The sequence below is a fragment of the Cuculus canorus genome, chromosome 1, assembly GCF_017976375.1.
Source record: "Cuculus canorus isolate bCucCan1 chromosome 1, bCucCan1.pri, whole genome shotgun sequence".
Taxonomy (NCBI): Eukaryota; Metazoa; Chordata; class Aves; order Cuculiformes; family Cuculidae; genus Cuculus; species Cuculus canorus.
This window is the reverse complement of record NC_071401.1, coordinates 63,151,878-63,178,135: the sequence shown is the minus strand read 5'-3', so window position 1 is coordinate 63,178,135 and position 26,258 is coordinate 63,151,878. Positions and strand designations below refer to the sequence as shown.

General features: G+C 39.0%; 2 protein-coding genes across 5 annotated transcripts in view; one reads left to right on the top strand and one right to left on the bottom strand.

Moving 5' to 3' along the window:
* Nucleotides 1-660: 660 nt before the first annotated feature.
* ATP4B (ATPase H+/K+ transporting subunit beta) lies at nucleotides 661-10,374 on the top strand. 2 transcript variants are annotated; one of them, XM_009557887.2, is made up of 7 exons: nucleotides 661-772; nucleotides 2,371-2,499; nucleotides 3,849-3,962; nucleotides 4,738-4,937; nucleotides 6,537-6,590; nucleotides 7,154-7,246; nucleotides 7,411-10,374. In XM_009557887.2, the coding sequence occupies exons 1-7, from the start codon at nucleotides 661-663 to the stop codon at nucleotides 7,570-7,572; spliced, it is 864 nt and encodes a 287-aa protein (XP_009556182.1). In that variant the 3' UTR covers nucleotides 7,573-10,374. The 2 variants fall into 2 exon arrangements, with proteins under 2 accessions (XP_009556182.1, XP_009556181.1); XM_009557886.2 differs by having other exon boundaries at nucleotides 6,537-6,593.
* An 8,343-nt stretch (nucleotides 10,375-18,717) lies between these two features.
* TFDP1 (transcription factor Dp-1) overlaps nucleotides 18,718-26,258 on the bottom strand; it is a 45,390-nt gene continuing 37,849 nt past the window's right edge. For 2 of the 3 annotated variants that reach the window (XM_054055293.1, XM_054055282.1), the window contains exons 9-12: nucleotides 25,259-25,410; nucleotides 23,996-24,162; nucleotides 23,328-23,406; nucleotides 18,719-20,064 (exon numbers count right to left, since the gene is read on the bottom strand). In XM_054055293.1, the coding sequence (XP_053911268.1) occupies nucleotides 19,917-20,064; nucleotides 23,328-23,406; nucleotides 23,996-24,162; nucleotides 25,259-25,410 (546 nt within the window). In that variant the 3' untranslated portion in view covers nucleotides 18,719-19,916. Of the gene's footprint in view, nucleotides 20,065-23,327; nucleotides 23,407-23,995; nucleotides 24,163-25,258; nucleotides 25,411-26,258 lie in introns of all 3 variants that reach the window. The other variant, XM_054055299.1, reaches the window with a different exon arrangement.

The window sequence follows — 26,258 nt, the reverse complement described above, 5'->3', positions numbered from 1 at the left end:
TCACTTAAAAACATTCCCCACAGAGAGTAGCACAACGTTGGTCTTGATTTCCCCAGCTGCACAGCATGGCAAACAGTGCTTTTCCTACACTCATTCCTGCTGCGTTTCCCTATATCCCAACACACTGCTACAGGCTGCTGTGAGAGAATTATATCCAATATTTGGGGGTTGGAACTGGATGATCTTTAAGGTCCCTTCCAACCCAAACTATTCCATGATTCTCTGATTTGCAGGTTAATTGGAATGGGGGTGGGGGGGGAAAGGAAAAGAAAACCTAGAGAGAAACAAGTTCTCCTTTGCTTTATCTGCTCTGATAACAGTTATCGCACCAAGTCTATCAAAAGCCCTGTGGGCACTCGGCAAAATGCGTAACTGCTGATCTATTAAGGTGGTCAAGAGAAAGGAGAAGGGCATTTGATAGGAACTAACTTTTCTCAGCCTCAGCAGCAGCATTATCAACACACTCTGTAAAGAATTGTATCTGCTGTGGGTTGATAATGGTGAGCAGAGTATTTCATTGGTACAGGAAGTAATCTCATTGACCTTCAGCAGAGAAGGAGGTATAAAACCCAAAGTGGTTTTCTTGGTTGACTGTTTGGGCACTGGTTTAATTTCTTAGTTTCTGAGAAGAACGCATTTTGGGGGAATTTTGTGAGAAAAATGGCAACTTTAAATGAAAAAAAGACCTGCAGCGAACGGATGGAAAATTTCCGTCGTTTTGTCTGGAATCCAGAAACAAAGCTCTTTATGGGAAGGACCTTGATTAACTGGGGTAGGTTTTCACATGCAAGAGTCTTCTTTTCCTTCTGGTATGCTAGAAAATCTTCAAGGTGGGGTGTGTGGATGTGTGTGTATCTTATCCTAATGAATGGGATGTCGTGGTAGATGTGTTGCAATTGTTGGACGCTTCAGTTTTCATATATGCTTCTGGGCCACTTTTTTTGTGGCCCTGTAAGCTGAGTCAATTAAATCAAAACACTGATCCAGGTAATTACTGAAAACGTAAGAAGACTTTAAACTGATTTTGGAAAAAATACATCCAAAGGACAAAACTTAACACTTTACAAGTTAACTTATTAATAGTAAAGCGTGATGGTTACAGTGTGGTTCTGGTGTTACTGACTAAAGGGGGTTCTGATACACAGAGAATTTTGCTTAATTGGTGGGTTTTGTCCAATTCTCTGCAAATGCGTTTTGCTTCTCCAAAATTCCTTTCTAAATTATTGTCTGCTTAGTTGATCTTCTCTCTTATCACTGCATGTTAGTGCACATTTCATCTGAGTCTCTCTGTCCATAACCAAACATATGTCTGCAATAATGGTGTGCTTTCTGATCTACATTCCAGAAAGGGCAGTCCTGCCCATTGTAAGGAAGGTCTTTGCTCTTCCCAAAGACCATGAGTACCTGTAATTTTTCAGGTGATGTTTTTCTGCTATGGAGCCCATGAGTGTAGCTTATGGGCCACTCTTAATATGAGAATTTTACAGAAAATTAATTTGAAACATGAGCCTTTCCAGTTTAGAAAGAAGACACTCATGACTACAGGGAGCCATTTCTGATGCTCCCCCCTAGTAACCACTGGCTGCTTGTAGGCCACCAACTGTCTGTAAGATATGTTATGCAGAAAGAAACAGAACCAGAGCGTCATTCTACGTCTCACGTCAGAATAAAATCGTGAGATGACATATTTTGCTGAAGGTGATTTTGGATGCAAAAGACAGTGAAGTGATATGGATCTAAAATCAAGACATGTCTGTCATCTAAATAATACAATCAGCAACTTGATTTTGTCGAAGAAATACTTTGGCTGTGTCCATGGGTAATGAGCAGATAAATGGTCTTAATACATGAAGTGACTTCAAGAAGCCACATAGTATTTAAAGCTTTATATAACCTGAGCTGAGTATCAACTACTTCAGAATTCCTTCCATTTTTGTTTGATGTGACACCATCAGCTGCCATGATCATAGAATCATAGAATCATAGAATAGTTTGGTTGAAAGGGACCTTAAAGATCATCCAGTTCCAATCCCCTCTGCCATGGGCAGGGACACCTCCCACTAGATCAGGCAGCCCAGGGCTCCATCCAACCTGGCCTTGAACATACACAATGTATAAGTGTGAGTATGAATGTGAAATCAAAGACCCTTCCCATCTAGTAGAACTGAACAAATTTAAAGCCAGATTTTTCTAGGATATTCTTTTAAGTGTAGAGAAAGAGATGCAAAACACCAGTCCCTTGGCAGGGAAAACTTCCTTGGGGCCAAGGGTAGGAAGGAGATGGCTGTTGCTGCCAGGACAGTGCCAGCTGTGGAGGGATCACAGCACTTTGCTCTAAAAACGGGATTTTGCCCTCATTTTTTTCCACAGTGTGGATCAGCCTGTACTACATGGCTTTCTACGTGGTGATGTCAGGACTGTTTGCACTCTCCATTTATTCTTTAATGAGGACAGTGAACCCATACGAGCCGGATTACCAAGACCAGCTGAAATCGCCAGGTACTGCCACAGTTTGGCCAGGTGCTGCCCTGGAGGAATCAAATCCCCTGGGGTTCAACAGAAGCTGCCTGGGGCTGGGCTGGGCTGAGAGGCAACTGCAGAGCCTCTGTGCAAGTGGAGCCAAACACTGAGTAAATTAGGCTGATTCTCTGCGAATGATCTCTGCAAAGTTTAATGTCTGCTTAAAAACACTTTAAGGCCTTTTTTTTTTTTTAAAAAAAATGTATATTTATTTTATGCATTTTTATAATATATAGAATGTATACTTATATCTACTTAATTAATTAATTTTATAATATCGATAATATATCATATCCTATATCCTATATCCTATATCACATATAACATATAATATATAACATATAACATATAACATATAACACATAACATATATAATATATAATATATAATATATAATATATAATATATAATATATAATATATAATATATAATATATAATATATTATATATATACCTCCTCTCCCCGCTGGCAGGGGTCAGCCCCTGGGGAAACTCCGGTTTCTTCTTCAGCCACTCAAGCACCCCGGAGGGTTTGGGGTTTCCCAGGAAGACAAAAGGGTATTAGGACAAGCAGCTTGGGGTGGGTATTGCCATGCTTACCAGCAGCATGGAAAGTCCATGGGAGAGCAGGAATCCCTCCTCAGTCTGATGTGTTATGCCAGTGGCTAAGCACAAAAAAACAAGACAAAGATACATGGGTTTATAAAGATTTGTGGGATACAAAGTGAGACTGGGGAGAGACAAAACATCATCAGAGAGAGATCATTAGTGCATAATACTAAAACTTCACCCCCCAATGGCTTGTCTTTACAAGTGATGGAGAGGAAAAAATTACTTTTTCAAAGCTGTAGCCCTAAAATTCAATCTGTCTGCCTGTTGCTGAATGGTGAAGTTTCCTTTCCCAATATTTAGTAAGCTTAATGATTGCTGGCAAAATAATTCCTATAAAATATTAAGCATGGCTTTTTCAAAAGCTGTTTCTCACACTGCAGTACAATCACTTCTTTAACCAGACGTGACTACTGTAACATATTTGACAAGCAGGGAAATCCAGTGCAATTGCTGGAATGATTTTGCAAGCTGTTCTGATAACAGCATGGATACACATGAAAAGAAAAGAGTTTAGCAGTAGCAGAGGGTTTAGATTTTCAGTCGTACAACTCGGAGATGAGGTGTTTTCCATACATGGTTAAATCCTCTCCACCAAAGCCTACAATTACAATGATGATTATTGAAGCAGTGTAATTGTGTTTGCCAATTTAAATAAAAAAAAATCTGTGCCTGGCACCTCTCCTCTTCTTTGCCTTCCCTTTTCTTCCCCCATGAAGGTGTAACATTACGACCCGACGTGTATGGGGATAGAGGACTACAAATTTATTACAACATCTCTGACAACAAAACCTGGGAAGGTTTAGTGACAACTCTTCAGACTTTTTTGACAGGTAAAAACGAGGCTTCCTGTGTAATATTGAAGAAATGTGTTGTTGTATCTCCCTTATTGGGTCTGAGGACCTTAAGCTGGTGTTTCCATTTTCTATCGGTCCATCAAAATTAGAGACTTTGTGTGGAAAATGCATCTCCCAGAAGGGATGAGCTGATCACATCATGAACCTGTAAATCAAACAGATATATCTTTTAAAGCAGAGCTTTTAATTGTTGCTTCAGAGCTTTTACTTTTTTAAACCCTGAATAACCTCAATAAAATATGCTAGTAGAAATTTTGAAAGAAGAGGGTAAAAAAAGATCTTCAAAACTAGTCTCATCTAATTTAATCTAATATTATCTGTAACTACAAATATCAAAGTGTCATAATAAGTTTTGTGAAGCTATTGCATAGTGTCGTCAGAGAGTACAGTCAAAGTAGGTTGGGTGCTCCATTTGCCTGTTCATATCTTGGTATATTTATACTCCTTGTGACCCATAATATAGTATTTTTTTTCTCATACATATATTGAGAAAAATTATATTTGAAATGGGCTTTATATGGAGCTATCAACATAAATTGCCAGCCTTAACTCAGTATGATCTCTTTTTTACTTTGCCAGGGTATTCAAAAAAATTTGGGATTCCCAAACAATTTGAACTTTCCTTATTGCCTCTAATGCCAACTTCACTTGAAGTTTCCCATGATATAACCTCCTGCCTGATATTGAGATGTATAATTTACACATGAAAAACTTCACTGGGGAACAATTCTTTCTTCCTTCACACATCTAGCATATACACCCGCTGCTCAGCATCTGAACATCAACTGCACCAGTGACACGTACTTCATTCAGGACACCTTTGATGGCCCAAACAACACAAAACTGTCCTGCAAATTCACCTCAGATATGCTTCAAAACTGCTCTGGCATCACAGATCCTACTTTCGGATTTCCAGAAGGAAAACCCTGCTTTATTATAAAGATGAATAGGGTAAGTACAACCTTAAGGTGATGAGCAGGAAAGAAATCACAAAAAAAAAAACCCTGATAGATCACGTCTTTGCTGGAGAGCTGCTACAGCATCAGCTGCTACGGGCTCCAATCTCTGCTTTGTACTGGGAAGACAAATTCGTGTACCTTCCCAAGAGAGAACTCTGGAGTTAGAAGAAGAACAGAAGGACTTGTTCACTGCCTGTAGGAAAGTAAAATACAGTAAAGCGATCTCTAAACCAACTCTCCAAAGCTTTGGGTTTTGTTTAGCTTTGTTAGCATCTCCATAGTTCTTTCACCCAAGTACCGAGTACGTAAACCGGTTTCATTCTGCCATATTATGATCCTTAGCCTTCAGCTAAGGCGTTAAGGTGTGACAGTAACTGAAACGATTTCAGAGAAGCGATACTTGCATGCTTTATTTCTCCAGGCAGCAAAGAAATTCTTTAGGAGAACATGTAAAAACAAAATTCAAACCAGGTGAATATTTTTTCAGTAGAAATTACTAACACTTTTTTTTTGAGAGGAAAAAAGGAATCTTCCATGCCTCCTCTAATTTTTTCAGGACACAGACAAAGGTATAAGCATTTTATTTTTGCTTTCAGGTAAGATTCTGAGCCTTCTCATCCAATTTCAGTACAAAGTAAAGAATTTGTATTCTCTACCAGCTCCTGATAGGCAATATCACTTCATTTTCTGTTGAGTTTGCAAACTAGACTTGGGCAATGACTCTGTGAAAGGTCCAGCTGTGACAGGAGAGCTGTGCCCCTGATTTTGGTGGGTGAAACAATGCTTTTCCCCTCAAAACCTTTGCCTCCTTCAGCAAAGCTCCATGCCAGTTCTGGCAGGGGAAATGCAGATGGATTTTGTGTGTGGATTTTGCCTGGGGAGCTTTACCTACTTTTGCCTTTGCCTCTACAGGGTGTGACCCCACTATTTCTGTAGGATCAAACAGGACCAAGAGATTCTGCCAAAGCCAAAGTTTTCTAATAAGGCATATGATAAAAGCACAGGGATTCAGCTTTTCCTTTATTTTCACACAACTAGCTGTTTCAAGAGACCCTCCACTGAGCGCAAGCAGCACAGGCAGGCAAACGAGCTGGACTTGCCAGGAGGTGCAGGCAGAGAAGAGCCAATCTGAAGCGCCCATGCTGGGCAGCATGCAGTCCTGCTTCGTAAATACCCACCTACAAGAGGTTTTCACCCAGGTACATAAGACGAGGTGATCCGTTTGCCTTACACAGAGAAACATTAAGCAGCATCTGAAGCTCATAGCATCGTAGAATCACATGGTTGGAAAACACCTCTTGGATCATCGAGTCCAATCATTCCTACCTGCCACTAAACCATGTCCCTGAGTGCCTCATCTACCCGATGTTTAAATACCTCCAGGGATAGTGACTCAACCACCACCTTGGGCAGCCTCTGCCAGTGCCCAATGACCCTTTCTGTGAAGAATTTCTTCCTGATGCCCAGTCTGAAACTCCCCTGGTGCAGCTTGAGGCCATTCCCCCTTGTCCTATCACCTCGGTTAACTGTTTGCTTGGTTTTTGTCTCAAAACTATTTCCAAGATGACCAAATATGTGTTTTCTATTTCAGATTATCAAATTTTTCCCTGGCAACGGCACTGCACCAAGAGTGGACTGCACATATGTGGTATGTGTATGAGGTCCAAGTCTCAAAAATTTCAAGCATTGTAGCTCCAATAGGAAGTGAAGTGCAGTTGTGACCAGAAAAATTACCCTGCAGCTCTGGAAATCCAATAATTCTGGCCAAATACTGGGAATGTTCTCAGCTCTCTGCAATTTCCTGCACCAGCAGACATCCTAACATTGAAAAAAAAAAAAATGGTTTGCTTTATTTTAAATCCCTTGAAAAATTGTTTTTCTGCTCTGCAAAGAACATTTGCCGTTTGCTCTCAGCTCCCACTAGTGAAGTTCACGCCTCGGAGCAGCTCCTTCAGGCTCTCTGCGTGTTTCAGCAGGTCCCCATTCACTGGATTCACAACTGCCATAAAAGAACATTTCCTTGTTTTCCTTGGTAATAATAACAGTAGGACATTTCCATTTTCATGTGAGATATGCAGATAAGACTAAAGAGACTGCTGAACTTGAGTTTAAATACACATTGTGTAGCTTTTGGCACCAGTAAAACACTTGCCCAGGCTGGCTTACAATTGCCCAGCCAACAGAGCAGCTTTCTTGCTTTACCAACAGGGTGATGAGTCTCGCCCACTGGAGGTGGACTACTATCCTGTGAATGGTACCTTCAACCTCCATTACTTCCCCTACTATGGAATAAAGGCACAGGTAGGTACTAATGTATTTCAATATAATTTTTCTTCTTTATTTTTGTATAAGATGAAACATGGAGCATCTCCGCAATCTTAGGAGAACTGGAGATCAGGCTAATTTTAAAACTTTATTTTTAAATTGGTAGGGTAAAATTGAAGTACGTTTTCCTTTCCTCCTAGCCCAGCTACAGCAATCCTTTGGTAGCTGTGAAATTTCTCAACATTACAAGGAATGAAGAACTTAGAATAGTGTGCAAAATCATTGGAGCTGGAATTACCTTTAATAATGTTCATGATCCGTACGAAGGAAAAGTGGAATTTAAATTAAAAATAGAAGACTGAGCAGCAACAGAGACACTTCTGAAAAATATATATGAAGAATGAACTTACCTATTAACACATTCACCTGTATTTATTTTCTATGATTTCCATATACATTTACAGAAATTAAATGGCAAAGAGACGTTTTCTACTGAAAGATGATCCATAGAGCTAAAAATCAAGATACTACTTGTAGTGTGTGAAGGAGATGAGGATTATCTCCATGTACATAGTCTACTATTCCATTGGTACCACACACTGCTGCTTTCACACAAATATTTGTACAAAACAAGTTTTCCTGTAAACTGAGCAGCTGTGCCTTCGAGAAAAGTTAAGTATAGGATCAAAACATCATTTGCAGTTTCCAAGCCATAATAAATTATCGATGTATGATACTAATTCCTGGATATTGAGAAATAATTAGATGGCTAGAAAAATAAATCAATAGTTTGAAATACTAACACCTAATATAAAATTCTCAGTCTGTCTCGTATAGAATGTATAAATTATATATATAAGTACAATAAATTATCTGTATCCCAGTGTGTTGTTTTTTGTACAAGTCAGCCAAGTCGGATTTTTTTTATTTGATAAATCAATGACTGAAAAAGAAGTGAACTTGAAATCTGGCTTCTAGCTTAGAGATTTTATTGTATCACTTAAAATTTCTGTACGTATACCACTTAATAAAAATGACTGGTGAGACTGTAACATCGAGTTACATCCAGGAAAAGTGCGTTCATTTAACTACTAGAGTTTCATTTTGTTTTGGTTTGTTTTGTTTTCCAGTAGAATAGCATTGTATTGCAATCACAAGTTTTAGGCTACTTGGAATAATCTGGAAGATGCTGAAATAACACTAAATGTTTAAGTGAATCTAAAATTTGAGAAGTCTAACTCTGCCACATATGATACAAATACACGGGATTGCTCTGTTTGTATAGTATGATTTTTAGATGAAGTCCAAGATGCTTCACTGAGAGAACAAATATTGCACAGAAAAAAAATCATTCAAGATAAGAAATAATTTTACACCTTCATTCCCTGGACATTCTAGGAAGTGGAAAGACATAACAGGTCAACCTCCTTTACTACAGAGACAGCCATCTTGCAGATAGAATCCAATTGGAGGGAAGCATTTCTCCTTCCAAACCAGAAATGGTCTTTGTGCCTTTCTTAGAAAAATTGTGCATTCTGCACTTCAGAAACAATAAGAAATTGCATCATCACATAAGAATCCTCCCTCCCTCCGTCTTTCATGTTTCATTTTCTGCAGTGGGACTTTTCCTCTCTTGTAAGAGACTGAAAGAATATAAGTTCTATATCCCTGTTGAAACACAGGTCTCCTCCAGTGCATCTTTCCAAAACAAGACAGAAAACAATAAAATAATAAAATCATTTTGATAACAGAATAGGAATTCATGCTCAAAGGTAATTCAAGGCTGTCTAAACAGAGAACATTCAATATTATCTTACCAAGCAAATCAAGAACTCTTCCCTTGCCGTCTCTGACATAATCTCTGCTTGACTCTATTTGATTTAGCATTTCAATTTGCACATTTGAATCGGGCAGTGCAGTGTTACAAGTTCACGTTTTAGCTCATAGAATCATAGAATGGTTTGGACCTTAAAGAATACCCAGTTCCAACCTGCCTGCCATGGGCAGGGACACCTTCCACTGGATCAGGTTGCTCAAAGCCCCATCCAGCCTGGCCTTAAACACCTCCAGGGATGGGGCATTCATGACTTCTCTGGGCAAGCTGTGCCGGCGCCTCACCACCCTCACAGTAAAAAATTTCTTCCTAATATCTAATCTAAATCTCCCCTCTTTCATCTTAAAACCGTTACTCCTCCTCCTATTACTGCACTTCCTGACAGAGTCCCTTTCCTGTAGGTCCCCTTTAAGTACTGCAAGGTTATTATAAGTTTGTCTTGTCCCTGACATTCTTGGACAGATTTCATTGTGTCCGGGCTTTAGCTTTTCTAACCTGATCACTGGCTGCTCAGACAATTTCTCTGTATGCCTCCCAGGCTGCCAGCCCTTGCTTCCACCCTCTGTAAGCTTCCTTTTTCGTGTTTAAGTTTGTCCAGGATTTCCTTGTTCATCTATGGAGACCTCCTGGTGTTTTTGACTGACTTCTCTTTCTTGGGATGCATCATTCCTGATCTTGGAGGAGATGATCCTTGAATATTAACCAGCTTTCTTAGGTCCCTGCCCCTCCAGGGCTTTATCCCATAGTATCCTACCAACGAGATCCCTGAAGAAGCCAAAGTCTGCTCTCCTGAAGTCCAGGACAGTGAGTTTGATGTCCACCCTCCTCGCTGCCCTAAGGATCTTGAACTCCACAATTTTATGTCTACTTCAGCCAAGGCTGCCCTTGAACTTCATATTCCCTATCAGCCCCTTTCTGGTTGGTGAGAACGAGGTTCAGTGTAGCAACTCTCCTCATTGGCTCTTCCATCACATGGAGAAAGGAGTTATAATCAATGCAGGAGCTTCCTGGATTGCTTATGTCCTGCTGTGCTGTCCCTCCAACAGATATCGGGGTGGTTGAAGTCCCCCATGAGGACCAGGGCTTATTAATGTGAGGCTGTGTCTGTCTGTCAAAAGAGTGGCTCAGCCTCTCACTCTTCCTGGTCCAGTGGCCTGTAGCAGTTTGCCACTATAATGCCACCCGTCCCTGCCTTCCCTTTAATCCTGACCCATAATCTGTTAACTCCTCATCCATCCCCAGGTGGAGCTCTGAGCACTCCGGCTGCTCATTGACACAGAGGACAACACCCCCTCCTCCCTGTCACTCTTGCCTGTCCCTCCTAAAGAGCCCGTATCCCTCCATCCCAACACTCCAACTATAGGTTCCATCCCACCATGTCTCCATGATGCCAATGAGATCATAGCCCTGCAGGTGTGCACACGTCTCTAACTCCTCTTGTTTATTCCCCACACTATGTGCATTTGCATGGAGGCACTTAAATTGGACCCTCGATGAAATTGTCTTACTGGCAGGAGACCACGTGTTTCTCTTCATGTGCTATCCTGATGACCCATGTTCCTTCTCCAGTAGAAAGCATCAAATTGGAATGGATTTAGGTTCCCCTTCTCTGGCAACTCCAGTTTAAAGCCCTGTTCACCCGTTTGGCAAGCCTATGACCAAAGATGCTCTTCCCCTTCTCCAACAGATGGACCCTGTCAGCCCACAGTAGACTGGGTTTCTCAAAGTGAGTTCCAAAGTGATGAAAAAGCTACCTGCTCTCCAGAGTCCCTTACCACAACTCCCAGTGCTTGCTCTGTAATCCCTCTTGATACCCTGCCGGTTGCCCCTGGCTGTATCACTGGTGGCCACGTGAAACAACAGCAGGAGATGGTTGTCAGCAGGCTATACAGGGCTTGGCAGTCACTTGGCCCCATCCCTGATCTGAGCCCCTGGAAGGCAGTACACCTCTCTGAGCGTGAGTTGGGTCAGCAAATCGGTGCCTCTGTCCCTCTCAGAGGAGTCTCCCACTACTATCAGCCATCATCTTTTCTCAGTTGCACTGGTTGGGGAGCATGTCGGGCTGCCTTACTTGGCTCCAGATGTGGTGTTTCCTCTTCAGCCTGCAGAGCGATGAAGCAGTTCTGCAAGGGCACCTCTGGGTTCAGGGGAAGCCTCTTCCTCCTGCTGGTCCTTGCCCTTGCAGGATCCCATTCTTCTGCATTAGTGTCTCCTCCCTTTCATGTGTGCCGATGGGGTAGTTTTTGGCTGATTGTTCATGGGCTGTGGGTCCACTGCAGGCTGTGCCTATAACCAGCTATCTAGCTCCTTCTCAGCCTCCCTGATGCTATGCAGCCTTCTCGCTGCCTCCTTCTGCAGGAGGTACCTGCCCCTGCCCCAGGAGAAAGGTCCAAGCACTTCCTGCTCTCTAAGGTCTGTGTCACTGCCTCTCAGCACTACAGCACACCACCACAGGAAGATGTTGAACATGATCATTTCCCAGATTGGGTATCTGCACAACCTCAGAACAACAGCCTAGATCAGCTTTACAAAGAGACCTTTGATGGAATAAATACATTGAAAGGCAAGACCGAAATGTCCCCATGTTGACCAAAGGATGATGTACCCTGACGTCAAAAAAAGCTACCCAGGTCCACTGGACCCGATTCTTCAAGGACAAAGACTGTCACCCTGAATTTTGATTTTTCTTTAACTTTTAGCCATCTAAGATCATTTTCTTTCTTCACTGAAATTACAAATAACAATAATACAGAGCAAGTTTTGTGGCTAGTGTAGCAAAAGTAGAAAAGCACTGTGACAGCTCTAAGTGTATTAATCTGGGTATCATTAATATTAGCTTGCCTGGAATCCAAATATAAGCACGGAAACTGCATGCAAGTGTTTCGCAACACTGTGATGGCACAGCCCAACACTATGAGTGAGCATTTCACGTAGTGAGCAATGCAACCACCCAAGCAACAAAGACAGGCTTGCACAGTCACATTTGGAGACATGCAAGTGACAGAAGTTACAAGATAAAGACCAAAATAAGCACAGGGGAAGGAAAATGGGCAGTACATCCTGCCCAAGGCACAAGAGGGTGATTGGCAAAAGCAAAACCAAGATAAGGAACAGTTGAAATCCCCCTTTAGGCAGAGGGTAGTGGGAGGCAGGATGCATAAACCACCAATGGTGACAGGCAGAAATGAAGACAGATGCTGCTTCTGGTGGAAGAGCTCTCCAGCCTGATCGCCTTCACCTTGGAGACTACTGAGGACCTCGGCCATCAGTGCCAGCAGCGCCATCTAGAGTACATGACAACAGTTTGATATACGAAGGGATAATGATTAATAACATGCAAGAACTAACCATTAGCACAATGTGATGTTAATTAATTTAGTAATTTTAAGTTTAAAACTGGTCTCATTTATCAGTCGTTTAAATGCTCTCATCGCAAGTCTCCAGTTCCTTGAGACAGACGTATACACATATGCAAGAACATATATATGTACTATACTTAAATTCATTTGCAACATTCGAGATAATTGATTAGAACAAACAATATAAATCTGAAAAAAACTGTCAGGCTACATGGGCTCTTGGTTAGGACACTGAAGCAGTGTATTTAAGAACAAAATACAAGTCAAAACAAATTCCCGAGTTCAGTGACACGTTGATCAGCTCAGCCACCTGACAGAAGAGACAGTTAGCCCATGTCCCTGGAGCAGTGGATGGGGCAGGCAGGTGTGTGTGACAGAGGAGTTAGCTGGGAGAAGAGGAAGAAGGAAGACAATAACATGCTATGAAATATCAATGACTCCATGATTTTTTATATTCAATAAATTTTAGTTTCCAGGCTTATTCATTAAAGGTGTTAGAATTCCCTCTTGAAGATCAGTGCAGAGAACAGAAACGCATCAGATGCTGTGAGATCTACCCTCTCAACAACTCCATCTATTCGTATGAATATTCATATGGCTGGTAAAGCAAATAATTTAAGTGTAAAGTCCTAATGTTTGTTATTAAAAATGATGCATAATTACCAAAGTGCAGAAAAACACTGAATACAAGCTCCCTCCTTGATGCCTATAGGATTTTTGTTACTTGACTAATAGCAAGTTCAAAATGTTTGCTCTCTACCTTTCAAAATTGCTAAGTACTATATATTAGTTATTAAGTCTTTGCTTAATGGTCTCACGTGATGTCATTGCTATTGCACTTGGGAATTCCTCTCATCATTTCATTTAACGGTTTTAATCTCTTACCTGTAATAAAAGTCAGGCAGTGATTGATTCTGCCGCAAATAAAGCTGTCGAACCTTGTGCTACTTTCTGTAATTGGATGGAGAGTAACAGCTGCATCAATAATGTTTGCAGAAAATATATTATGCTTCACACATATACTCTCTTTACAAGGTTGATTTCTTTAAGACAGAAGTTCAAGCTCAAAAAAGATTATTTTATTTAACATAAAATAAAAATGCACAGGAAAGGACAGGTGTCCTTTTCCTCTATTTAATTTGAAAAACTCTCTCTCACTGAGGACCAATCTGTCCGCTTTTCTCTTCTTTCAATTTATTTTTCTTGATATCATTCTGATACATGGCACTGCTCACTAAGTTAAAAGTAGAAATTGGGCTGAGAATTGCCATTTTAGGCTTCCACTACATCTCCCTCACTTGCTCTAAAATGAGAAAGAACTGAATTCTCGAGAAACACTTTTGCATCACCATTACTGTGTATATTTAAGTGTAGTTCCACTGTTACCAAGGTAGGAATGCTACCATTTCAATCAAGATAGCGTGATAAACCCTGGGGAAAACTGTATCAACTACGTAACTAATTTCAATTATTCTGATTCCAAGTTCCAGGCCTTTCTCATGTCACCTTTCTGTCCTATATTGATAAGCCTTTTAAAATGGTATATTTTTGTGTGATCTGATGGAAATCCAGTAGTACCTCATATTTCTTTCTTATAAATCAAACTAGAGTTCCTTAAACCTCTGACGGAAAGATCTTGACCCTTGGTATCAAGTAACTGGGGAAAGGGCTGTTTTTCTGAGTCTTTCCCAATTTTTCCAACACCCTTTTAAAATTATGATGCTACCAAATACATATCTGCAAACTATTGGTCTTGTTTTATGTATTCAGATGTAAAATCACGTTATTAATCACATGATCAGTTTTAGCTATACATCTAACATCAGATTAGCTAGTTCCTTTAAAGACTACATAGGAGGAGACCTATGTCCAGTTTTCACCCTCGATACCCATTCACATTTTCAGCTTATAATCTTACCTCCTGTAAGTGTTAACTAGAATTCTTTGTTTGAAATATGTAGTTGAACTGTAAAATTTTTGAGACATGCCCTGCTTGCCAAGCAATCCACATTAATCAGCCTTTTTCATTGCTTACTTCTTTTCTAACCAGTATCATAATTTTTTTTACATCTTGTTTTCTTCTGGGTTATAGAAGAAAGCGTTAAAACAGAAATACAATCTCACGCAACGCAGTTGTTCAGATAGAGATAATGCCACAAACCCTATTTTTGATTCGGCAGTAAACAGTTCCTATAGCCCTTTAACATACAATCTGTTGATATTGTAAAATAAGTATTAAAAATCAGAGTGCAACAAAACAGAAAAAGCTTAAAGATGCTTCCTTCATCAGCTAAAAAATTTTTATATCCTCCCATATGCATTTGATAGGACCTATTCCGTCTTTTGTCATTAGTAATTAACTTTCCAGTCTTCTCATTGTTTTTCTAATGAGATTCAGGGCTGACCTCCAGCTGTCTTAGACCACATGACTTCCACACATCACTTTCAAAACTGGCACTCCAGCATTATTTTGGTCTATCAGAATTTACTCACTATGTCAAGGTTCATTAAAAATCAGCATCAGAAATTTAGAGATCCACTCGCTGCCTAACATCAGGTACCTGGGTTTTCTGTTTCAAGAGAGTTAAACTTTAAGTATGTGCTTAATGTTCTGCTTCAACAAATTCTCTCAAGCTTACATGATAAAAGAACATGAACCTTGCCCGAAGTCTGCAACTTTGCTGTCCTTTAATGTGCTACAATGCAGAAACTTTCCATTGTGCTCTGCCTGGCCCTCCTGATAGGTTAGGGCTACTATCATTGCAATATTTACAGCTTGATACCATGATGTGTACACAATGATGTGGTTAAAAGATGACCAAATCTTTGAGCCCAAGTTTGGATTTCAATCTGAGCAGAACATCCAAAAATTTGACAAACAGAAGAAGAACAAATAAAGATACTTGTCAAGGTATTACATTGGTGATTTTTGATTAACACCAGTCTCTCTTCTTCATTCTCTGCCACACCAGGACACACTGTCCTCATCACAGCGAAGCTGTGTGTGAATCAACAATCATTACTTTCTCTGGTTAATGCTTCACTGGTTGGTGCTGACTTACTTTGAATGTCTCTGGGGAGAGCAGCTCTCCAGTTGTGATAGGCAGACACAGCTAGGTGGTGGATATCATCAAGTCAGATGAGAATTAGCAGAGTAACCAAATGTTGGAAGTAGGAAACATCTGTGCATTGTCAGTTGTTGTCCTTCTTCATTTTGCTCTCAGCATCACGTGTATTTCTGCTTCCTAAAAACCTCATCCTAAAGGAAGACAATCCTCACTTCTACCCGCTCGTCTAGCTACCAAACTCCTATAGTGGAAAAGGTAATCTTTAACAGCTTCTGAAGGCGAGTGTCCATTCTTTTCCTGCTGAGTTTTTGGTACACAGGCAAGCCAGATGACCCACTTGTTAGTCTGTTCATGACACTGACATAGGCTATTTTCTACTGTGTTTATTGCTCTTTTCCTCTTTTACAGGAAGGCTGAAAGGCACTTCAGGTCACCTCTAGTCCAATTCCTGTTCAAAGCACCGTCAGCCATGAGGTCACACTACATTGCTCAGGGCTTTTATCCTATTTGGTCTTGAAAACCCTAATGATGGAGCTAGCACAGCCCCTCTGGGCAACACGTACCACAGCTTGAACCATGCTACGTTCTTCCTTAAATCCAGCTGGAAATGCTCATTTCAGCTCGAGTGTGTTGTTCTCATCCTCCCACCATGCACTACTTTGCAACAGCTTTCTTACAGTACTGGAAGGCTACTGTTGGGTCTCTTGAAGACACCTCTTGTTCAGGGTGAACATCCCCACTGTCCCAGCTTCTCCTCATATAGCAACTGCTCCAGCCCCTTGAGCACCTTGGTAACCCTTCTGAGCCCATGGAAGCACAAGGAAGAACAAGAGACCAAAGAAAACCTTGAATGACAATTAAGGTAAAGCAAGGCTTCAACAATAAAGTGCACGTGATAATCTTATTTTTGGAAGCAGACAGATCTGAACAGGGCTCAAAGCTGTTAACTAAATGTAATAGTAAAGACAAATAGCCTACTTCTCATAAGCAGAAAAGAGAAATGAAATCCCCACAGGAAATAATGCACTAACTGGGAAAAACAATGTATATACTTTCCCTTCTACTGATGATCATTCCAGCAGAATTATATCAATTATTTTCCCCACTTTCATTCTTTTTACATTAAAGTAGAACCCAATTTTCAGATTTCCCATTAATTAAAAGATTTCCACAACCCATGTATCCACTGAAAAAAAATTGAAGATATTTATCTTGTGACAGTTAACCTCCTTCCATGAATAACTTGCTAAATGGTCATTTTCAAGGGTTGGTACACTATCAGCCCCATTTAATTTTCCTCTCTGCGACAGCTGCCCTTCCTTGAAGAAAGATCAACAAAAAAAAATTCCAAGGTCATATTTACTTTTCTTTAGTTCAAGTAAATTCCTACAAGCAAAACAGTTCACTTTTGAAACAAACAATTCAAGAAATCCTTCTGAATTTGTTACATGCGTCAAAAGAGAGAGGCAGTCTTTCAAAGCTCACTTCAGAAAAACAATAAAAGATGCACATTGTTCCTAGGATTTATCTGCAGGACCATTTCAGAGATATGTACACACGTGCTTTGCAACTGTTCCTCTTCTTCAGATCGCAAAGGAGGGCTGACAAATAAAAAGAGTTACAGTAGTACACGGTACCTCCCTTTCCAGTGATCAGATTCACACAGTTTAAAGCCATCTCCCACTTTCCAGGTCCCTTCATGCCAGGCCTGTAATTATTACATTTATTCTATGTATTTCTATGCATTTCCTGTTTCCCCCCCCCAATTAAATTTCTAGTAGTAGTCTGTTTTGCAGTCTGACTAGTCTTCTCTTGTTTTATTATTTCTTCCCAGCTTACACCTTCTTGTCTTTTTATGCCCCTCTGTATAGGTCTTAAGTTTCAACCTGTTCTTTCTTTTCTGGTTCCCTCCACTTACTACTTCAAGTCCCTCTACTCAACCAAGCAACTGCCAATGATCTAGCAAATAATTAACAGGTCCGTAGACTTTCTCTTCTTATTGAGTGCCGCACTTAGGAGAAAACTCTGCTAAAACAAAGGTATTCATTTCCCCAGACCACTCCAATGCTGCTTGCTCTAACTCTCAAATTCCCTTTAAGAGATTCACTAGCAACAAAACCCAAGCCGAGCAAGGTCTTTTGAGATGCCACTTTCACTGCCACCTTCATTTTCTCATCTGAGGTCTATTCCATTGGTAAGAACCAAAGGGAAACTGTCAGATGCTTTCCGCCTTCCTTACATAACATCCCTGCACTCACTCTTTGCTATTCAGTCTTAGATTATACACTGGAGATTTAGAACATAAAGAAAAACTGGAATAACCCCCTCAGACTGTCAAGAGTTTCTTAATAACTATTGCCAGGCTCCGCAGTTTGAACTGCCATTCAACAGCACACGCAATTTGAATCTGTCAACTCAGCAGCAACAAGAACCTTTCTACTAGCATTAGCACTGCAGAGAATGACATCTTCACCAAGAAGTAAAGCATTGCATTAGCCCCCCCAAATGTCTTTTCCCAAGCCCATAAAATAAAGTGATTTTCTTTGGTTACTCACACTACAACAAGGTTTGATACAGTTAGAAAATGGTCACTGCTTCTCAGCTGCTCTCAGCAAGTACCCTTAACCACAGATTTGTCAAGGCATTACCTCTCAGAGAAAAAACATGTAGCATTTCAGATTTACCACAGAGTTTAAGTGAATACAGGACCCCTACCACAGACACAACAGTTATTAGACTGTAAGTTGTCTCTGCAGTGACTCTCCGGAGTTTGGGGAAGCAAGAAATCCTGACTGACAGCAGACTGCAGAGTAACTAAGCCAGTTCAGTAATCTCTGTTTTTACGTGAGAGCAAAATATGTGATCTAACAAAAAGGTTTAAGTTGGAAGCATATGGAAAGTAGATGAAGACTTGTTTTGAGGACATGGGGATGGAAAGCCAGGCTTGAGGAATATCGGATGAAAAGTCAGGACGGTAAGCTCAGGATTTTGAACAGAGAAACTGGACTGAAGTACTAAGATTGGCCTGACACTCCAAGGAGCAAAAGAAGATACAAAAGATGGGATTATACAGGGTAACTGCTTTTTGTATTGTAAGTTACCAAGAGCTATACAGGCAAATTACTAAACCAAAGCAAAAAATCTGGGCCCTCTGTAATGCAGATGCAGTATCCTGAGACAGTTAATTCTAGGTCTTGTAACGAGAGGAAGTGAAATGTTCTAAAATAATCCTAAAATTAGAAAAACCACAGAGCTTGTTAAAAATGCCCATGCGCGTTTTATTAATAAAAACTAACAGTGCCAAGGTTAAACAAGTCAAACAATTATAGTCTCTTTATAATCCATAAAATATTACAGAAAAGTTTATTTGTGTTTCAATAAAAAGACTACTGTCTTAGAATAGGCAGCTGACAGTATTTGTGCAGTTAATTGTTTGTGAATAAATTTAAAAAGACTACCACCTGCCCTGAAATTCCTTTTATAAAAATGAACTATTAAAAATGATTGACAAATTTTGAGTTAAAAAACTTAAAACATTCTCTATATTTAATTTCAACTTTATAATAGATTACAGGAAGATGCTTATGAAACAAATACAAACATTTGTTTCAGTACATGTCTTTATATGATAGACTTATAAGTATGTAAACAACTATATAATAAAAAGATTCCAAAGTCTGCCTGTAAGAAATCAGGCAAATTTTACCATAAGCAATAAATCATTCCAAACCTTCAAGACATTTTATATAGCTGCACCAACTGGCAGTAAACATTTGCCAAAAACTTTGAATTTCATATGTCCCAACATACAGCGAAAAGTATATAAACTTGATGGAATCATAATGTTAGATATAATTTAAGGGAAAATAAGTTCACAACAATGTTTCTGGAATTTAACATGTAAAAAAGTAGGACGTATCTTTCTTGTTTGGTTCTTTGGACACTGCAAGATTAACAAAAAAACACTACTACATTAGCTCACTATCCCTCCAAAAGTGGCATAATCAAAATACACTCCAAATAAATTGCCATTCAGTGTATTCATTTTCCACAGAAGGATAGCATTTTATTTCTCAACGATGTGTCTACATTTTCTTTAGCAAACTTCGCAAGAACATACGGGGCAAAATCCATTTTCCTTCAAGTTAAAAAAAAAAACAAAAACAAAAAACAACCAACAAACCAAAAAACCCTAAAACAAGAGTAGATAAAGGCTCTGCATTAACACACTGGTATCAAAAACACACATCCACACCACAATTAAAAATATCCTACATAAAACAATCCTTGTTTGCTTATCACAGGTGCAATTTCTAAACTCAGAACTGCTTACCAATATTCTCCTTGAGGGACGGGGCAAAGTAATTTGAGACACTTCTCCCTAGAACAATTTATTCCTGAAGCTTGCTGAATTTTAACAAAAAATAGTCTACAAGCAATGAGCATCAGTCGTCATCATCATTTTCATTAAAATCATCGTCGTCATCATCATCATCCCCAACGTAAGAAACTGGTGTTTCAACTCTGGAGCCACTGTACTGTGATCCATTGGAACTTGTAGCCAACATCCCATCTCCACCATTGGAAAAGTCACTGAAAAAAAAAAGTTAGCATTGCTTAATGAATTTTCCCAGTTACTTGTGGTCTTAAAAATAACCATGTATCTACTTCATTACTTTACTGAATCTGCTGCTGCTGCTTCAGAATTTGTTAGCATATGTCTAGGTTGTTTCTCAAAAGCAGGAACAATTAATGTAATTTTGAAATGCTTTTTATTACACTTCTTCCTTTATGGTTTATATAAAAATGGAATCCTTTCACAGGCACCTTACATTTACGCTTTCCAGGCTTCTTCTTAAAAATATTTAGTGTTAAAGCTACACAGCTATCCAAGACCTTTAATATTTTTATGAAACACTGGACGCTTGCAACAAGTGAATCATGTCTTTCAGAACCACTAATCTTGATTCAAAGACTCAGAAAAATGGAAGAATTAATAGTTCCTTATTTCCTCGTTATTACATGGCAAACTATCATTGCTACATGTGGTTTTAACTTTCATTTCTTCTCATTATGCTTTTCTTTTATATTAAAAAAAAAACCAAATAACCCACAAACCAAAAACCTTTTCGACATCCCAGACTTTCTCCCCTCTGAGTATCCCTAACAATGAAAATCCACCTCCTGGATCAGCAAGCAGATTTTTACTTGAATGTGTTCTTTTTCCACCAAAATACACATATAGATTAATTAACTGTATTTTATTTCAATAGAGCCTTCTCAACAGTTTGACAAACTATTAAACTTCGCCACAAATGTTTGATAAAATTTTTCTCTAAAAATTAAGAAAAAGCATCTCCAACTTGAAATGCATTCATCATTAAAAAACTGCTTTCAAAAAGATGTATGCTAGTAATTTTTGATCCAGTTTATGCACATAATCATTGTTGTATGGAGCTACATCAGTGCTTTGAAAGTCTATCATTACACAAAATGAAATTGCAAGGACATATCCTAGAAGTTCAAAAAAATATCCCGTAAGACACTTCAAAGTTTCTGCTGTTCTGCACACTTTTTCAAAAGGAAGATAAAGAGGTATCTGTCTAGCTGTAGTTACTTAACTTATAAAAGGTTCTCCATAATTATCTGCAGAAGCAGTCTTAAAAATAAGGGAACAAAAATGGAGATTTTTCTTGTGCTCCTGTGAACTTTGAAAATGCAAACCCAAAAAGCTGTCTCCCATCTTCTGGGTAAAAATGGAATTGGACTTTATCATAAACTCAGTAAGACAAAGAAACCGGGATGAAGGCATTGGTAGCAGCATCTTCAGTCTTCTGCAGACTGTCTTTAGAGTTTGCAAAATAAATTTACAGCCTTTGTTTGCCTTGGTAGCAATTTTTGGTACCAGGAAAGCTACACATTTTGTAGTTCCGTATTGCCACGAATATTTGTATATGTACTACACTTAAGCATAATTTGTCACTCCTCTTTTCCAACCTCCTAAGAAATTGGAGGGGTTAGAGTTCTTGTGCTTCTCACTGAGATAAAGAACCATATCAGCCTCTGGTTTTCCACTGGCCTCTGGCTATTAGTGGCCTATTCAAATTTCAGAGTCTTAAAAAAACCACATGGGCTCTTTTTCACTAACACAACACTCATTATCACAGAATGAGCTTCAGTGAAAAGAGAATTTTATGTACCATGTCAGCTCTGCTTCCCTAAAGATATTTTGGCAGTACTCTCACTGAAGCTTCAGACGGCTAGCATGGAGCATGCAGAATTCCCCACACTTTTCTGGGCAGCAGGAATGGGCTGGAACATAAACCACACTCCTCAACACCGCTGTTCCTACACATCCCCGAGCTTAACTGTTTCCTCTGCAAGTTATTTCCTTTTTTTTTTGGCTTTGCATTCAGATAAGTCTCATCTACCAAATGTTTTTGTTTGGGTTTTTTTTTCCCAAAAAATAAACGCTTTAAAAAAGTAATTGCGTTAGTGTTTTAAATAAAGTAAACTAGATACTATATCATTAGAAGGATCTCCTTCCAACTCTGACAGAAAGTGTATGTGTGAGGAAAAGCAGGCAGAAGACTATCTCCAAAGAACAAGAATAAAGCTGTATTTCTGTTTGCCTAAAGAAATCCTATCAATACAGGATTTTTCCTTTAAAACACAAACGGCTGAGAAATGTCCTAATATTTAAGACTTCCTTAAGAAGTTCAACAGCATAGCAATTTCCCAAATAAATTACAAGGCAGAATATGCCACTGATTCTGACATAAAAGCCACTGTTGTGAAAAGAGTCAAAATAACCCAGAACTCATCCTTCTCCTCTCCAGCCTTAACTCAGTGCCCACTGAAATCATGGAACATATTCTCCTGGAAGTGATGTTGAAGTATATGAAAGATAGGGAAGTGATTAGGGACAGACAATATCGCAGACAGCAGGAAGACACTAGAATAGGTTGCCCAGAGAAGCTATGGATGCCCCACCACCAGAAGTGTTTCAAGATCAGGTTGGATGGAGCTTTGAGCAACCTGATCTAATGAAAGACACCCTTGCCCAAGGTGGAAGAGTGGACTAGATCATCTTTGAAGATCCCTTCCAACCCAAGCCATTCTAGTTTAAAACAGTCAGGATTGGATTAGTTATCTGACACGTACAACAGAAATTTAACTGATTTTTCGGATAAGGCTAAGTTTCGGGACACAACAGAAACAACTGGTAGAAAATGTACACCTTTGCAGATAATTTCTTGAGCTTATCACCTTGCTCCATTTGAGTATTTGTTAACAACATTAAACATTTCAATGATATTTAACTCATTCTACAACTTTGCAGAGCCCAGAGAAGGGCATCTTTTGTTTTATCCCACAGCAAAAAGCTAGTGAGTAGTGACTACAGAAGTGTTTTATATAGCAAGACAAAAATCAGAGTTAAGTTCAGAAATTACACGCATCTACCATCTCTCCATAAAAGTTACGGTTTATCACTCTGCCAGCTACTGATGCTGTTTAAAACCCAAAGACCAGCATATTTTAAGTTAGACACTAATGACAAAGGGAAAATCTTGCCTGAACCTTATCTTTAGCGATGTATCTGTTTTCTTGTCACAAAATCAACACTCAACAAAAAAATAATACATTCACGATTAATACCAGTCTAATAAATTTCTTTTCCACTATATGCAAAAAGATTTCTTTAATGACACTGGAAAGAACTCCCACTACTCAAGAAAAAACAGTGCCTGGGAATAAACTTACAACATACACCTGCACCATATTTAATAAGAACAGAACTAGTTTTATGAAGTATTTAATCTCGGACTCATTACCAACTGGTAATTTCAACTCACCTGGTTGAAAATCTTGTGCCATTTGATGCAGAACCTGAAGATGTGACATATACACTGCTGATTGATCCCTGAGCCATTTCTGTAATAAATGAACAATACATATTTCAAGAATATTTCAAAACATGCTCATCTAAAAGCATTGAACATTTCCACTGAATTAACGTCCAGAAAAGGACTCTTGCAAGCAAAACAACAAAATATATTGTTTACTATAGCCAAAATATTGCAGTTAAAAACAAAAAGTTAGTGTAACAGTGAAATTGCAAAGTCTGTTAAAAACCATTTTATTTTGAAGTAAGCAAGTCAGATGTCTTCAGTATTCTTACATAATGGAAACGACTAGACAACATAAAATGAAGCCATAACCATGTCTGCACTTTTCCCTTTGCAGGTGAATCACCTATAAATAATGTCCTCTTAAAAAAAATTACACACTGCATAGATCAACTTGTGTGGTGCAATGTAAAACAGCTCTGGGCAGAGTAACAGCCCCTCATTCTCAATTTATCTCTGTTATTTGTTCTCTAAGTTACTCTAAGAAGCATATGTATTTGCAAACTTCTTGGCCAAGAATCAGTGGAAATTAACTGATCTTAGATACTTTAATGTTTTTCCTTGAGTCCCATACTAAGGGGGAAAACAAAACAACTCTTCTTGGAGCAACCAACCTGTCACATATGGTTCCAGAGCTTTCGGAACCAAACTCCTTGCAATTTTTAGGTCCTCTGCTGAACAGCTTCCAGATTCTAGCCCACAAGCCATTCCCATTCGTTTTAGGACTTCTATATCATCATGAATTTCGAAAGTATTGTCAAAATTAAATAGATATTCAAACCTGGGGAGGAAAAATATCTCAATTAGCTTCAATAACATTGACTACCTTTCCAGTTTCAGGAACTGCAGTGTTTCAAAAGCTTAATACCCAGTGTTAGTGACACATCACATTAAGCAATCAATTTTCCAAAATTTAGGTATTTGGTAGCAAGAGACTAGAACTGCTATTATACACACTATGTAAATCATTACCAGGCTCAACAGAGTTTTAATTAAACATTTTGCACATTTGATAGTTTTTTCCTTAACTCCATTCATGTCTATTGCACAATTTTAAAAAATATTTTTAAGCTTTTCTAGTAAGCACTTTTTTTTTTCCTAACAGTGCTAACAGAAACCACTGCTACGCTCAGCTTTTATTTAGCAGATGAAAAACTTAAGATTTTTGAACCAAAAGTAAAGAACAGAGAAGAGAAAGCTCCAGGGAGACCTTACAGTGGCCTTCCAGTACCTGAAGAGGGTCTACAAGAAAGCTGGGCAGGGACTTATTTACAAGGGCATGTAGTGATAGGACAAGGGGCAAATGTCTTTAAATTGGAGGAGGGAAGATTTAGATTAGATATTAGGAAGAAATTCTTCACAATGAGGGTGGTGAGGCACCGGAACAGGTTGCCCAAGGCAGTTGTGGATGCCCCTTCCCTGAAGTGTTCAAGGACATGCTGGATGGGGCTTTGAAATTGGATGATCTTTAAAAGGTCCCTTCCAACCCAAACCATTCTGTGATTCTATAAACAGCAGTTCTGAAAGCTAAATCCATTTTCAAATCTGCTAGCCTGTATTCCACCATGATAAAGTCAAAGGAAAATACTCCTTGGTAAAGTACGATATAAAATCTCTCAGCAGAGCTGCCTTACTCTGCTTCTAATATCTCCAGATAGCAAGTCTTAAAGGAGTTATTAAATCTGAGCACTATTAATATCTTTATTAAAAAGTGCTATAAAATCCTGCTTCTATTCAACAGTTTTACCTGCCTGAAACGTATGTTTTCAATCTGCAAAAGGCACAAGTACTTAATTTTTAACAGATCTAGATTAACACTTTAGCATAGACATAAAATTCACAGTTATAGCAAAAGCTACACAGCAATGTTGACTTACTTGTCATTTGAAATACTGCAGTCAATCACTGTTTTCTTGCTGGTGTTCACAATGATAAATGGCAAATGGATGACAGAATTGGAAGGCGGCGGTCGATTTGCCTGTTGTTCTGCTTGACGGTTTCGCTGAACGAGGTTTTTGAAGGCAATTTGCTAGAAAGATGAACAGTGATATAGAAGCATGAGTTATTCAAGATTCTGCTAATGAAAAAAACCTCCTCAGATAAAGAATACCGGCAATGGTTGTGGCAAGTAAAAGCATAAAAGGACAGACAGCATTCACCATATATTCCTGCATGTTAAGATGCAAGAAGAGACACAAATGACAGTACTGAGAGTAAAAATTAAGAGAAAAAAATGCACATGCTAAGAACAGATCTTTGACAGAACTTGACCAGAAAAAAGAATTTTCGTATAGCATCCTAATTCCACTCTATTTCCTATGCCCTGCTAGTTTCTATGCTCCACAAAAACAGGTGAATGATTAATACTATATTTTCGCTAACTCCTAAAAAGCAGTCAACATCTCGGATTTGAATATTTGACATCAGGTTTCTGAATTACTTTACTAAGATTAGTGACTTTACTCTCATATCTTATCAAACTGCTTTTCACAATCAAATCTTCATATTTTAAAGATTAGCAATTATAAGAATTAAAATCTCCAGTTACATTCAAGTTATAAATCTTATAGTAAGGCATCAAACTAAAAAAAATTATTTTTCTGGTCATACAATCAAATGAAATGAAGAGGAATTAAAAACAAAATCCAAAGCTAACACAGAGGCTGAAAAAATCAGATAGCTGTTGAAATGGCTGCCCCATAGCTGTCCGTACTTACTTTCTGCACTCCCTCCCTGACATTCTCATTCCTGCTGTGTAGGCGATGCAGCTACTAAGGGATACATTTCAATGAAAGAGCAGCACAAGGACTTAGGGGGTAAGACTACTGCTTCCCACAGTATATTAGGGGGAAATCTGGGAACAAGTCCAGTGATTGT

Coding starts and splice junctions, on each gene's coding strand:
- ATP4B (XM_009557886.2), top strand. CDS start 661: ATGGCAACTTTAAATGAAAAAAAGACCTGCAGCGAACGGATGGAAAAT. Junction 3,963..4,737: donor TCTTCAGACTTTTTTGACAG/GTAAAAACGAGG, acceptor TCACACATCTAG/CATATACACCCGCTGCTCAG. Junction 7,247..7,410: donor ACTATGGAATAAAGGCACAG/GTAGGTACTAAT, acceptor CTTTCCTCCTAG/CCCAGCTACAGCAATCCTTT.